The 16,133-nt window shown below is 44.1% G+C and overlaps 1 protein-coding gene across 2 annotated transcripts in view; it reads left to right on the top strand.

Moving 5' to 3' along the window:
* Positions 1-16,133, top strand: part of KIAA1958 (KIAA1958 ortholog) — a 75,522-nt gene that overhangs the window by 24,382 nt on the left and 35,007 nt on the right. For both annotated transcript variants that reach the window (XR_009743681.1, XM_061455137.1), the window contains exon 2: positions 4,519-5,790. Coding sequence is in view for 1 of the 2 variants with exons in the window: in XM_061455137.1 (XP_061311121.1) it covers positions 4,632-5,790 (1,159 nt within the window). In the remaining variant the exon portion in view is untranslated. The remainder of the gene's footprint in view (positions 1-4,518; positions 5,791-16,133) is intronic.

Below are 16,133 nucleotides of genomic sequence, written 5' to 3'. Positions count from 1 at the left end.
ACTGGGGCAAAGAAGCTGAGCTTTAACTCCACTGTTAGTAACAGTCCCCTCATAAGATATAGCAGGGAAGGTAATCAGCAGTGGCATGATTTTGGATGCTCTGTTGCGTGGCTGGGGCCTCTGTATTTGGAGAGCACTCTATGAGGGAGGCAGCAGCTCTGCTGAGTCTGCTTCACCCTGTTCCTTTGGGAAGGAAAAATACTGCCTGCAATCCTGGACTGACAGCGGGGCCTAATGGACTGCAGCAGAATCTTGTGAGGACCTCAGTATACACACTTCCCACTGCTTCATTCCATTTTTTTGCATTCAGCTCCTTCCCTGCATCCTTGCCTCTACTGCCTCCTTTCTAGGGGAGCCATATCACAGATTTCTCTGTCTGTCCTGAAAAAATCCCACATGAAGTCCTAACCAAAACTTCACTGCAACAGTCATCCAGAAGGAGAGAAACAAGGGGAGGTGATTGAGTTAGCCATGTCTTTGCTCCCAACTGATGTTTATTCATTCTCTTCATGGGGTATAGGAAAGAGTGGCCACAGCTACCAACTACTGTTGCTTGTGTTTCTTCTCTGGCTTGTAACAAAGGGCCTATTCCTATTGTGTGTAAAACTAGGAAGAATTTTGTTGGCATTCAATTAGCTCAGCCAAGTCTCATCCTAGAACATGGAAGAGGGATGCTCTTTAGAGGTCACGAAGTAGATCTCCTACAGCAAACCCTCATTCTGGATACAGAAAATTCTTTTTCCCAAATCAAATGATGTCTAGTTAATGCATTACAGATCTCAAGGAATGGTTTTGCAACAATAATGCTTTCTGGCATAGCACTTATTCTGTACACATTAGTCACTACACTGACATGTTGCAAATGAGGTCGTAAAAGCTAAACAAGCCATAAAATTGGATTCTTAATTTAGGGTCCAGATAGCTCCTGTGTATTTCCACAGCCTAGACACACTTCACTCTGAATTAGATATTGCCAGACTCTGAACTGCAGAAAAGTGCTGTGGAAGGTTAAGGCTTTGCCATCTGTAATGCAGTAAAAATACCACTGTTATTCACACTGCAGCTATAGTGTGTTTTTTTGCCAGCTACTGTGTATATGTAGCAGGTTATTAAGCATGAGTCATCTTACTGAACCTTGCCAGTCTGAATGAAGGACTTACATAATCTTTAAAATGTGATTTAGTAAACAAGAGCAGACTGTCAGCCAGCATCATGCTGTCTGACCAAGCAGAAAGGAAACCAGGTAGATAATGATGCTGCTTGCGCTTTCTACAGAGTCCCTCCCTGCCAAAGTGCCATTGCCAACTTCTGCAGCAGTTGGTGAACCAAAGACACATTGCTTCTGAATAATGGATGGATTTGGATTTTCAGCTCTGCACAAACAACCTATACCATGGCAGTTGGCCTGATCTCATTTCAGTGTGGGGAAAATGGTTCTTCAGCCAAATAGGGCTTTCTGTCTTCCAAGATATGTCTGTGGTCACGTAGGAATTGAGCAGTTCCATGCTTTCCCATGGGTTTGCACTGATGTAGCTTCTGACTATAGCCCTGACTTCAGCTGTCCCTCCTTTCCCCTTCACCGTGAGTATGGTGTTACTCCTCACATCTTTTGGCGTTTCTTCTGTGGCAGGAAGCATTGTAAGTCTGTATCTTTGAATATACCAATCAGCAGGAATGTCAGTGCCCTTGGGGTTTTGATCCCTGTCAATATCAACAGTTTTTTTTTATAAAGGATTAAAAAAATAAACAAATGTAACGAACAACTTTGAGATGCTTAAAAAGAGTATGTCAGAAAAGGGGAACCTTCTCCACTGCCTAAAAGGCTTGCAAGGTGGGGACCTACTGCATTTATTGTACTACACAGAAGCACTGGTCATGCAAGGAGCTTTGTGTTGCAGACTTTGCTGTGAGATATGTACTATTATTGGGGTTTCATGTGGGCAATAGTAGAAGCCGGAATTTGAGTTATTGTAGCTGTTGTTCCCTGTGCATGCATCTTGGGTTAAGCTACTGCAAAACCAAGCTTGAATCTTACACCATTTTAACTCTTTTTCCTAATGGTGTACTTCTCCTGTTCATCCATTATTCAGGACTTCCTTACATGTCCTGCTAATCTCAAAGATGTTGTGAAAATACCTTGTTGCTAGAAATTCCCATGCTGGCTCCATTTTTGACTCCACCAGTGAGGCACAGCACCTGGGTAGGGAGGGAAGACCCATGGCAAACCTCATGGAGGCGATCGTAGGTATAACTTGTCCATTCTGTCTCCGGTTTTGGTTTGCACAGGCCACCCTCTGCCTGCTAGATGAAAGTGTGTGGGCAGGGATATGCAGGCTGAAAAACCACTGAAACATAGCCCGCTCACCTCCCTTGGCTCAGAGCAAACACAGTTATCTGCAGCTAGCTGGCAGGTGACTTTGTAGAGCAAATAAGTAGGCAGGTAGTAATTTGTATTGATTTCAGGGAAGCCAGGGGCCATTAGCCACCATGCAGCTGTGTTTTCGAGCCATGGCACAGTTCATTTTGCATCTCAAAATACTTGTATAGAAGAGGACAGGGAACAAAATGAGGTGTAACATTGACATGAATGCTATATTTCAGTTGGGAAAAATATAAAGGGCGTTTCTGCCTATATAAAAATGCAAGTGAAATGAGAACAATGGGAGATCTGAGTCTTGCAGGTCATGCTTACAAAGCCCAGGAGGGATATTAGGGAGAGCCTCCAAAAAGACCTGCGGAAATGAGCATAAGTTCCCAGTTACTTTCAGCTGAGCAGTAACTTCAGAACATTCTCAACCCATCCTGTGCCCAACAACCCTGAAATTTTGCATGGTTTGAGTTTTTTTGTTACTGATCTTTTCCAGCAACTGGAATAACCTTCACTTCTAAAAGTATGACAACAGTGTAAAGAAAGAGAGACTGTCCAGTCTGAAGACCCTGGATGAGGGCTATGTGTTGGGGTCCATCTGTGAAGCACTGACTTTGTTACAGACTACTGGAGTTTGAGTTACCTAGACCTGTTGAAGTCAGCTAGACCTTCACAGTTTATTTCTTCCACAGTCCTTGAGGATCTTTGCAGTAGAGGGTAGTAATTTACCCCCTCAGAGATGGACTGCTGAGGGGTCCAGTATCCCACTAGTGGCATCTGTGAGAAAACTGATTTGTGCTACCTTTCTCAATGCTCTAGGAGTGTACAGACGTTTGACTAATTGGTTGTGGTAAAAAAAAAAAAAAAAACAAACCTAAATTATTATTGCAGTATTTAAGTAATAAAATGACTGAATAACAGTAAAATGTGCATTGACTGCAGCTTAAATGTGGAAGTGTGCAACATTTTGCATTTTGCAGAACTTTATAAGCAAAATAAAAGTTAAGAAATAATTAACAGCAAATGTTCCTGTGAGCAACCTCCTACAGTAATGGATGATTTACAGCCAGTACAAGAGGCCAACTGAGCATTCCCACTGCAATCTTAAATTTTTGTGGATCAGAGAAATAACTGTAAGTTGTTTCTACAAAGTCCTCGCTCTGAAGTCCTGAGAAGTTGAGGACTTGCAGTCTTGTGAGGGATGTGACCTTCCCTGGAAAGTAGTGGTACAATGTGGGCAGGAAGCAGTTTCTGGCAGGAAAAGACGAACATCTGCAAGGTTTTCTATTTTCATGTTTGACCTGAAACATTGTAGGATTCATGGCTTTGACCCGAGTTCCATGCCTTGTGCTACAAATTTCCGGGTAGTTCTGATGAAAGTGGCAAGTGTTTCTCTTGAACAGAATTCATTATTTAGATCTGGGAAAATAAACTATGATAAAAAGCAAAAGGTTAACTCTCAGAGTTTAAGGAAGGTTAATTATGTCTTAAACCTTGCACATCCCTTAAACTTCTTGTAAGCTGTTGGACAACTGATGGCTGTCAGTGTAGCACAGCAAAGGGTGAATTTGATTGTTTTTTCCTTATATTGAAATGAAAGTTTCTGGCCTTCATTTTCCTGCCTCTCAAATTAGTTGAAAAAGAGATATTTGATACATTTGAGAAACGTGCATAAATGATTAAAATGTCATAAAATTTCATCAGGTGCAGAGGGAGTATCTGAGCTGGAGCTTTATTGCCACACTGGTGTGGAAGATAAATTGTATGTTTTAAGATTGGATTTAATTTTCACTTCCTAAGTATGAGGATGCAGTCACCATGTTTTGGGCTGCATTTGGATTTTGTCAGAGATTTAAGCTTCAAATCGTATCACCTCTGATACTGAACTGCCTTGTTTAAAAAACGGTTTTATCTTATTTTAGTTGTGTATTGCAGTGATGTTCCTTCCCTTGGGTTTAAAGGCAGAGTTTTTGTGGGCAGAAAGAGAAATGAGGCCACTTAAAAGCAGACACCCTTTTGAGAAATGTATTTTGGAGTGCATGAGATGAGTGAAATGTGTTTAGCTGAGCTTACAAATGTTTCACTTGCCCACGCAAACGTGATCTTGCTTTAGAAGTGCTGAAGAGCGGGGTTTTGCTCTCTATTTGCAGGCAAGCAGCAAGCATGAGCTTGGCAACACAGCACTGTGAGTGGCAGGACCCTGTGGTCTGAACCGTGTCTTCAGCTGACTATCCAAGTGGCGAGGCGCCGTTGATCCTGTACCATGGAGGACTGCCTTCACACCTCCTCTGAAAACCTCTCCAAGCTGGTGAGCTGGGCGCACAGCCATGGGACCATCTGCAGCCTCATCCCCAACCTCAAGCACCTCCTCTCCGAGGGGTCCCATGGCAATCTGACTGCCATGTGGGGTTGTAGTGCCGGCCATGCCTACCACTGGCCCCTGGCTGCCACATGCCGGGCTGGATCCCAGGAGCGCGTCTGTTACCAGGACAGCCGCAGCTTCAACTCAGACAGCCCCAGCATGCTGGGGGTGCCCTCGGAGGTGCAGGCCAGCCCTCTGGAGCGCTACCCAGGCCGGTCGGGCAAGGCCAAGCTGGATTGCACCCGCACCCGTGACTCCTGCGACTTCTCCTACTGCAGCGAGCCGTCGGAGCTGGGTGAGCCCGTGGAGGAGTATGAGGATGAGGCCACCCTCTTCGACATGGTCTGTGAGTCCTCCGTCACCGATGAGGACAGTGACTTTGAGCCGCACACCCAGCGGGCCCCCGCCGGCCCCCGCAAGCGGCCAGCTTCCAGCCAGCCCACCACTGCCCAGGCCCAGCCTGCTGATGAGGGCGGTGGCGAGGTGCTCCTCAAGAAGATCAAGCAGGAGCTCCCCGAGGACTACTACATAGTGGCCAATGCTGAGCTGACTGCCGGCGCCGACGGGCCGGCCCTGGCCCTTACACAGATGTCCAAGCCCAAGCCTCAGACCCAGGCCGGGCCCTCCTGCCTGGGCCCTGCCAGGGCCCTGCCCCAGCCCGCGGTGGGCCCCGACCCTGATCCACAGCACCCCTCCACCTCCCCACCCGGCCCACCGAGGCTGGTCGCACAGAGGCCGCTCCGGGGCCCCCTGGCCTCCCCAGCACGGGGGGCAGGCAGTGGCCCCGTGGCTGCCCTGCAGGCGCCAGCCACCAGCTCCAACGCCGCCACCGCCGCCTCTGGGAAGCCCATCAGCATCCCGCTGTCAGCCCTACAGCTGCCTGGTCAGGAGGAGCTGCCGGCCGCTGAGGACGCCCTCCCGCCCGCCCCGCAGGCGGCCCCAGGCGGCGAGATGGCCAGCTCGCCGTCGGTGGGTGCCGAGCCTGAGGTCAGCTCCAGCCAGCAGCAGCCCCCCACCATCCCCACCACCACTCCTGAGGCAGCGGCGCAGTCAATGCCAGGTATGACATTGGGTGGGAGCTGAGGGGCAGTTTTGGGGGCAGGAACCCCAGGCATGGCTTTGGGGGAGGGCAAGGAGACCGGGAGAAGGTGCAGCTGGCTCATAAGTCAGTATGTAGAGAAACAGTCATAGGGTCATAGAATCATAGAACGGTTTGGGTTAGAAAGGACCTTAAGATCTGCTAGTTCCAACCCCCCTGCCATGGGCAGGGACGCCTCACCTGGAAGACAATTTGGAAGACCTCAAATGAGCAAAGTCTAGGAGCAACCCCCATGAGAAATTGTACCGGTGCATAGGGAAAGAGCTCTTTGAGGACAGGTTTATAGGTCCAATTTGGGTGCAGTTCTGTCATGGGAGAGGGCGTGCAGCCACTTTGCCATGTGCATGGGACAGGGAGGACATGAAATACAGCCATGCACACTTTTGATGAAGTAGAAAAGTCGTCTGAATCGGGAGCCTAGAGTTGGGGGCCGGGTGTTTCCTTCCCCCTGAGAGAAGAGTGGTGTTTGACATGGAGAGGCAAAAGAGGGCATAAGGACAGTATTGAACAGTTTCCCTGACCCGTAAATCAGAGAAGCTTCTAGAGAAAAGGAAAATCACAGCCTTAACAATGATATTGATACCATTTAAACTTTAATCCAAGAGAAAAAAAAAAAGCAAGTTTTTTTTTTTTTACCCTGTTCTCAGGGGGAAAGTGGAAGTTTTCATACCTCATGCCCTTCATTTTTTCATATCCTGCTGCCGTCAAAGCACCGAGAACTGGGGCCAAGAGATCATCAACATTATCAGACAGAGCATGTTAAACCAGTGTACTTATGCTGAATGATTATCTGATGTGCAGAATAACTCAGTGTTGGCTGTAGATCTTCTAGAGGAGGCAGAAGTCTGTTTCTTGGGCGGATTCGCTGGCTCCCTCTGGACCTGAGTGCACACAGTGCTGGCTTTGCTCTTCCAGCTGGTGAGCTGTGCCATCCTGGGAGGAGGCCAGGGTAGGAGCAAGTTCTCCATCTGCTCCCTTGCTGTCTCAGTCTAGGAGTGTCTGTAAGACACAGTAGAGCTAAACAGTGGAGGGGGTGGAAAACTGCCTATATGCAGTCCTTGTAGCAGCTACTCTGAGCACTAGAAACAGTGACTTTAACAGCTTGGACGCTACTTCAATGTGGACTTCCTGAAACCTGATTGAACAGTAGTAAATCTGTTAAGTGTCAAGAGCCTGTAGGTCTTGTTGTCAGATAACACAATGGGCAAAGTTAAATGCCCAGTTTTGCCAAGTAAAACTTCACTAACCATTAGAAATTAGAAAGGATGGTAATTGTCTTAGTTGCAGCAAAGCAAATTCTTTGGGACCCATTTCTGCATGGCTGCATCTTTGTGATGTTACTTTGCAGTAGTCCTGTCATGTAACAACTCCTTGTGGAAATTTCCTCACAAACGCCACGTGGTTTAGAACTGACTCTGCTCAGCTAAATATGAGAGATATGGCGTGCCTGATGTCAATCCACATTGTATGGTAAACCCATTTATTCTGCATTACTCAGTTCATAGCATATCACTGCTTTATATATTCGAGCTGGTTTCTACCAACCTGCCTCTTGCTTAGTCTGAAACTTGCAAGCTGGGACAATGGAATATAAACCTAGGCAGAATTTGTCCATGTAGGTGTGTGTTGTTTGGGAGAGTGATTTACTTTCAACAGAATCATTAAAAAAACCAAACCCTTTCAAACTGCTTTTACCAGGTCCTCAGAAAACAAGCAAGGTAAGCAGTTGTTACTGCTTAGGGTTAAACCTCACAAGTGTGGACACAGTGCCACATTTTCACATTTACGGTTTCCAGAGCAGGGTAGGTCCATGTCTAGCATCTCACTGTGAGGACAAAGTGGGAATGCATTTGAGTTTACACCCACTGTGTAAATTAACCCTCAAAGCCTGCTAGCACTTCTTGCAATGTGCTAGGAGATCTCAGCATGCTGTCCAGATTCCAGCTTGCTGAGTTATGTTGTCAGTACTTAAATTTCTTGTGTTGTTCTCAAAAAGTGTTACAGAGTTCTCCTTAGCCTGATATAGCGTTGCTGTAATATGCTGTTACTGTACTCAGAGGTAGCTGCATTTTAAGTAGGATAAAATGACTGACATATGGCTAAAACTTGATACATCAATAAAGTCACCAATTTCCATAAAGCCTGCTCCTTTGGGAATGAAGTGCTGGCATTAATAAATCTTCAGGTTGCAGAAAAGTGGGCAATGTTGTCAAGTGAATTCATTACAGATGTGTAACCCTGCACAACAGATCCTTGTAGATGAAATGTGGAGGTCTGATTAAAGGCTAGTGGAGGGTGATTGCTCATGTGTAGTAATTTCGTTAGGTTGTTTCTTAACAAAGAGCAATGCACTGAAAGTGGTGCATGATGTATAAAATTCAATTAATAATGAACTACAACAGGATGTTTATTTGTCCTGTGTAAAAATATTCCTGTCCTGAAAAGACAGAAACAAGGATGAGTATAATTCTTGTTTAAAAAAAATAAGCAGGAAATTACTATACTAAGGAGCCTAGAGCATTTGTTAGTTTATAGACTCAGTGGATGCTTGACAAACAAACAAAGGTACAATTGCAAGTAAGTAGAGGATTTAAATTCTGCCTTGTTCTGTACAAAGTGTGGCTTAATTTTAAAATATGAAGCCTTGCTCCTGGTTCCATAGAACTGGTTGTATGTTTATGATGTCTTTGCAGGACTAAGGCCTTAAATGAGAAGTTATGATTAAATATTGTGATCCAACCAGCATTAAATACTACTTTGAGTTTTAGTTTAAGTGACATATCCTTGCATTTGTATCAGACACGGCTGATAGTTTCCATGCATAGTAACTTTGCAGGTCATGAAAGTTTGAGTGAGGTTTTCCATTAAATCAAAAATCTTAATGATGTTATGTTAGCTTAGAGCAGTTCAAGCTGCATTACACTTTTGGACTAGTTTCTCTTTCAAACTTTTTTTTTTTTTAATCTCTTTTACTCTGTTTAATTAAACTGTGCCAACGCAGGAACTTTACAAAGGTATTTTCATGTCTTAAAGGTGAAATGGCATGCCAATGACAATTCAGTGAGCTTCGACACTGATTTCTGTTGATTTTAGGTCTCTATCTAAGCTTTGTGAAATATACTGAATTATTTTTGTTAAAGCTCAGCCCTAATAAAGCAGATGCTCATCTGTGAATTTTCAGATTGTTCCTTACCAGTTAGCAAAAGCCTTCAAGTGTAAATGTAGGTACTATTTAGTCTTTTTTTTTTTTTTCTTGTAGAAAAAATGAAAGGATTTACATCTGATAGGACAGAAATTTTTGCAGTAGTGGAGAGCACAGAATTTCTGCAATTTCTGCTTTCTGAACAGCCTCTTTTTTCTTTTCCTTTTGCTAATACTTGGTCTGGTTTTTATGTCTGAAAACCAGCAAAGGAGGGCAAGGTAGATCATATCAGTGGAGATGGAAGGTCAGTAAGAAACATGATGCTTTAGGCTGCAGTTCATGCAGCCTAGAAAAATTAGTGACATTAGGATATCTGAAGCCATGAATGGAAAAGATTTGATGTTATTGCAGAAAAAAGTGGAGGATGACTATGGCTTAGAGGAGGATATTGTTTACTGTCAAAGAGGCAGTTTTGATTCTCACAGAGATAGGGCTCACTTTGTAAGCAGAATTGCTGAAGTATTTATGAAGAATACTTACTTGTTTCCTGAAGACTGAGGGTGAAGATGTGCTTTGGATTAACAAAACAGTGCAGCAAGACATCTCTGGTCCAACACTATAAATACAGGAATGAGGATTTCCATGAGGATACACTAAAATACGTCAAATCCATATGTACAAAATATGCAGAAGGCAAAGATTAGTGCGTAGAGAGAGAAAATAAAAAGTCCAATTAATGAAGTGACTAGGGTTGTTGCTTCTGCCAGACATATGGCAAATCATATTATCATATTCTGTGGAACCATCACAGGGCCTTCATTCATATCCATTGCTGAAACTGGCAGGCTTTTGGGTGATATTTGCAGAGTTTGGAAAGGAAACAGGCTGTCCACAAGCACCACTGCTTTCTTATACAGCATGCCGCACACTGTCTCTCTGCCGTGGTAATCAAACGGTACTGGAGGTTAAGTGCGTGCCCTGATGGATGGTGCACTGGTCTGTGCCGAGGGCAGTGCTTTGCCTTGGCCTTGCTGACTCTGATGTCTCTGATGCCTCTGAGCTCTTGCTGTTCTTTATTTTTTTGTTTCCTGTAGCTGTTACGTGAGGTGATCAGTGTCTGGTGATCAGCTTAGCCTGGTGACTTGGGCAAAGATCTAGTTCTTGTTCTGTGCTCACATCACAGGAAAGTGTGAGCAGGGATTGAAGCCTTTCATGATTGGGACCTAACATGGCTTGACTTTCACTCTGCTTTTAGTGTGGACATCCCTGTCTGTTCCAGGTGTTCATGGAATATCTCTATCTGATTATGACCATTATAAAATACAGTGCATCTGCATGCAGTGCAAGTCTGATGTTCATGTAGAGCTTTCTTAAGTGGACTATTTTGAAGTATTTTTCTGCAACCAAAAGAGCTAGGACCTCTTCCTTCCCTTTTCTCCCCCTCTGCAATTGTGTGGGTTTAAATTAAGTGGGAGCTGTGATGATCATAAGATTTGCGAATTAGGAGCTGTTAGATGAGCATCAAAATGTTACAAGACTTAGAGGAGAAAGAAGCTCCCCGCATCTCATGAATTGCCAGTTTTAACTAGGTTTACCTTAAACTCCTGAATCACTATTCACACTGCAAGGGGAAAAAAAAAAGTGTCAGCTAGCACATTCCAAAGGAATGCAAACAAGGAAAAGTCTTTTTTTTAGAGGTATAGAGAGTATTAGCCATACATACACAAAGACCAAACTCATCCCAGCTGTAATCCTTCCAAGCCCAGTGGAACTCTACCATGAATGAATACAACACAAGGCAAATAATCATGTCAAAATAAAGTCACAAAACTTTATGTAAGCTCTTCCAAGAACACTCAGATACTTGCTAATCAGTCTCTGCATTTGTAATTTACATACAAAGATTGAGGAATTTTGGCTAAAATGGCTGCTGAAGCCTGCCTCCAGGGACATGACTGCTGAATGTGGTCAAGCAAACAATGAAACGTGTGTAGGGGTCAGACAGTCTCTTCCTCTTTGTATTGTATTAATGAGTACAGAGCCCACTGGTATCGCCTTAGGTCCTATGATTTATATCTATTCTTGCTCTAGTAGCTGAACTAGAAATAGTAAGTGCTGAGATACATAATTACAAAGAGCATAGTGCTTTTTTTTTTTTTTTTTTTAAAGTTAGGAGGGCCTAGCTTATTTAGAAGAATAAAATCAGATCATTATAGTTTTAATCATCAGGAAAAGGAAGGTAGTGAATTGATTATCCACCTCCAGCACTGTAACTACCTTCTTTCTGATCTTGCAGCATGGATTTGCCAGCCCACTCACACCCTTAATTATCTGTGTTCAAATGCTGTTAAATTATAAAGTAGTGTTTGGGAGGCTTGATCTTAAAACTTCTGCTAATGAGGCTGATACTGCTTATCTTTACAACATTGTAAAGGAGTCCTCTTTAAAACTGGACAGGAACATAAAAAGGAGAATTCCAGCACTGGCAAAGTAGTCGTCTGTTTGCTTTTAGCATCTGAGTACACAGCATGACAGTCAAATAGAAGAAAAAATGAAACCATAGTATACTAATAATTCTAATACAAATGAGTATATTTTATGAAGCTGGTCCTACAAGAAGCATTTGTCAAGTTAGCAATTCTTGCAGAATACTGAAATGAAAGCTCATCAGTTATTACAACATCTTTAGATCTTCACTGTAATTAAGAAATGTGTTTATCACCATTTCAGGATTCCACATGTATTTTCTATAGTGGAAATTCCTTCCAGACACAGGATGCTCATTCCAGCCTCAAGAACCTTAAAGACCAGCAGTAGACTTGTCATATACAGAGAGATCTTCTTGCTTTCCTTAATATTATGTAATTATCAAAGCAACTATGCACACAAGAGTTTAGACTGCTGCTTTTCTTGATGTCAGTGCTTATTTCCCCTGTTCACCATGGACCTGCAGCACACAGAGACACCTCCTGGCAGCAGTGTTACTGGATATATAGATAATTTTGGAGGAAACAGTTCATGAGTATTCATGCTGAAAATAGATTGGTGTGGGAGACATTTAGAATAGAATAGTTAGGGTTGGAAAGGACCTTAAGATCATCTAGTTCCAACCCCTCTGCCATGGGCAGAGACACCTCACACTAAACCATGTCACTCAAGGCTTTGTCCAACCTGGCCTTGAACACTGCCAGGGATGGAGCATTCACAGCTTCCTCGGGCAATCCATTCCAGTGCCTCACCAATCTCACAGTAAAGAACTTCTTCCATACGTCTAACCTAAACTTCCCGTGTTCAAGTTTGAACCCATTACCCCTTGTCCTATCACAACCGTCCCTAATGAAGAGTCCTTCCCCAGCATCCTTACAGGCCCCCTTCAGATACTGGAAGGCTGCTATGAGGTCTCCACGCAGCCTTCTCTTCTCCAGGCTCAACAGCCCCAACTTCCTCAGCTTGTCTTCATACGGGAGGTGCTCCAGTCCCCTGATCATCCTCATGGCCCTTCTCTGGACTTGTTCCAACAGTTCCATGTCCTTTTTATGTTGAGGACACCAGAACTGCACACAATACTCCAGGTGAGGTCTCAGAAGAGCAGAGTAGAGGGGGCAGGATCACCTCCTTCGACCTGCTGGTCATGCTTCTTTTGGTGCAGCCCAGGATACAGTTGGCTTTCTGGGCTGCGAGCGCACACTGAAGCCGGCTCATGTTCATTTTTTCATCAACCAACACCCCCAAGTCCTTCTCTGCAGGCCTGCTCTGAATCTCTTCTCTGCTCCGACCCAGGTGTAGGACCTTGCACTTGTCATGGTTAAACTTCGTAAGGCTGGCATCAGCCCACCTCACAAACATGTCAAGGTCCCTCTGAATGGCATCCCTTCCTTCCAGCATATCAACCAAACCACACAGCTTGGTGTCATCGGCAAACTTGCTGAGGGCACACTCAATCCCACTGGCCATGTCACTGAAAAAGATGTTGAACAAGACCGGTCCCAACACCGATCCTTGAGGGACACCACTCGTTACTGATTTCCAGCCAGACATTGAGCCATTGACCACAACTCTTTGCATGCAGCCATCCATCCAGTTCTTTATCCACCGAGTGGTCCATCCATCAAACTGACATCTCTCCAATTTAGAGACATGGATGTCATGCTGGACAGTGTCGAACGGTTTGCACAAGTCCAGGTAGATGACATCAACTGCTTTACCCCTGTCCATCAGCTCTGTAGCCCCATCATAGAAGGCCACCAAATTGGTCAGGCAGGATTTCCCCTTAGTGAAGGCATGCTGGCTGTCACCAAGCACCTCGTTGTTTTTCATGACCCTTAGCATGCCTTCCAGGAGAGTCTGCTCCAAGATTTTGCCAGGCACAGAGGTAAGACTGACTGGTCTGTAATTCCCTGAGTCATCCATTTTCCCCTTCTTGAAAATGGGGGTTATATTTTCCTTTTTCCAGTCATCGGGAACTTCATCTGACTGCCGTGTTTTTTTGAATATGATGGACAATGGCTTAGCAACTTCATTCACCAGCACCTTCAGGACCTGCTGATGGATTTCATCAGGTCCCATAGACTTGTGCGCATTTAGGTTCTTAAAGATGGTCTTGAACCAGTTCCTCTCCTACAATGGGCCTAAGGTCTTCATTCTCACAGTCCCTGCGTCTGCCTTCCAAGACTTAGGTGGTGTGGTCAGAGCATTTGCCAGTGAAGACTGAGGCAAAGATGTCCTTAAGAACCTCAGCCTTCTCCAAATCCAGGGTAGCCAGTTCTCCTGATAGCTTCTAGAGAGGGCCCATGTTGTCCCTAGTCTGTCTTTTATTTGCAATGATGTACCCATAGAATCCCTTCTTGTTATCTTTCACATCCCTAGCTAAGTTTAATTCTAACTGGGCCTTAGCTTTCCTAACCCAGTCCCTAGTTTCCCAGACTATATCCCTGTATTCATCCCAGTCTGCCTGTCCTTGCTTCCACCTTTTATAAGCCTTTTTTTTCCCCTCTTAAGTTTCCTCAGCAGCTCCTTATCCATCCAAGGAGGTCTCCTGGCCCTCCTGCTGCTCTTCCTTCTAGTCCGCATGCAACACCCCTGGGCTTGTAGCAGGTGATCCTTGAATATTAACCAAGAGTCTTGGGCCCCCTGCCCTCTAGGGCTATATCCCATGGAACCTTCCTAAGCACATTCCTGAAGAGCCAAAGTCTGCTCTCATGAAGTCCAACACAGTGAGCTCACTGCACACTCTTCTCACTGTCCTGAGGCGAACACAACCATTTCATGATCGCTGCAACCAAGGGTGCCCTGGAACATCACATTTCCAACCAGCCCTTCTCTGTTGGCGATCATGAGGTCAAGCATGTTTGATAAGCATTGAATTGTATTACCTGCAGCAAAAGCTGCATAGGCCTACTCATCCTGTGTAATAGGTGAGGAATGGGAGTTTCCATACGGTCTGTGGAAACTGCTTGCCTGTAGCTAGGAAGGAGTTTAATCTCTACTCTCAGAAAGATCTACTGCAGCCAAGCTCCAGCAGTTTTTAAGGATGAAGTCTGTAAAGCATGCGAAGTTCAGCTGCCAGACAGTCAGGAATATTCTCTGAGGTTTTGAATAGAGAAATAGCATCACTGAGAATTATTGACATGTATAAAAATGTATGTTTTATATTATTGACATGTATAAAAATAATTATTGACATGTATAAAAATGTATGTTTTTAATTCATAGTACCGTAGCACAAACACTATTAAGTAAGATGGTGTGTGATATTAAAAGAGGAACTCCCTGTTTTGATGAATGATTGTGTTCTGGAGCATCAGTGCTCATTTCAGACTTGGAAATGTACCCTCTTCTCCATTACCCCAACAAATAAGGCAAAAAAGCAGAAAGTAGGAAGAAGAAGAGAGAAGTAGAAAACAATCATTTTTGCAAGACCGTCATCATCTAAGTGCTATGCTCTCCCTTTCACTAAAGGCATTCTAAACAAGATTAAACATTTCTGTGCAAAATGATGTGTTTTGTGATACTGGTGTGTAAAGGAAGAAAATAAGGACTCTGATAGTTCCAGCTGTCTTGAAAACATGGAAGCAACGAAGGAAACTGGACAAATTTGTAGTGAACATCATTTTTAGGAAACAGGAGATTATTAACGTGGTGGGTGTGTTTTCTTTGTGTGGTCTTTGCAATTGCTTTGTTCAGTTTGGAGCTATTTCCATCTTAGGATTTGTCAGTCTTAAAGTAAGAAAAGAGAGCTAAGGCAGGATCAGATTGGGATCTGCAGATGAGATGCAGCACAGCAGCCATAGACACTCACCCTGGAAAGGCCTCAGACATGCACTTTTGCACTTTGGGTGCTAGAACAGAAAAGGAATACAAGATTTGGTGGTTTAGGTCAGCATAGTTTCTGAGAGAGTTTTCCCACTTTGGATGAGGCTGGTACTTGAGTAAATGCATTTACAGAAAAACTATTTTTGTATTCAAGGCCAAAGTGTCTAATAGCAGCAGTAAACTTCAGGAAGAATTGGTTTCATCTGTATCCATAATGGGAGCATGCCATTTTTTCATGGGCTGTTCTCTGAAGCTAGCACACAGTCACTTCTTATATCTCCCCTTTTCTTCATATGTAAAGTATCCTCTTAGTGAGACTTGTTCTGTCATGTCATCTTCTTTTTGTGCTTGCAGTGTGCCTACAATGTATTTGAGCATCAAACAGATCAGTAAAAATTTCTAAGTGTATTTCCTGTCTATCTAAGCAAGATAACAATTTTGAATACATAAAATCATGTTTGATTTTTCCAGAAAACAAAACAGAAACATGCTGGCAGATATTTTGTCATGGCTGGCAAAGCACTGGTGCTTGCTAAAACATGCAGATCCTGGAAGCATTGAAACATGTTGAAATCCATCTTTCTTTGATAAAGTATGCTTAAGTGAATCACAGAATCATATGGGAAAGATCTCAAGATCATCTGGTTCCAACCCCCCTGCCATGGGCAGGGACACCTCACACTAAACCATGTCACCCAAGGTTCTGTCCAGTCTGGCCTTGAACACTGCCAGAGATGGGGCATTCACCACTTCTTTAAGATGTTCCAGTGCCTCACCACCCATATGCCCATGCTGATTGCAGGAAGTGTTGAACTAGGCTATCAAATCAGAGCCTCGAGAGAGAGAAACT

The sequence above is a fragment of the Pezoporus flaviventris genome, unplaced genomic scaffold (assembly GCF_033815535.1).
Source record: "Pezoporus flaviventris isolate CSIRO_AGI_PZ_B2104156 unplaced genomic scaffold, CSIRO_AGI_Pfla_v1 ptg000018l, whole genome shotgun sequence".
Lineage (NCBI taxonomy): Eukaryota > Metazoa > Chordata > Aves > Psittaciformes > Psittacidae > Pezoporus > Pezoporus flaviventris.
Note: the sequence above shows the minus strand (reverse complement) of the source record. Positions and strands in the feature narration are given on the sequence as shown.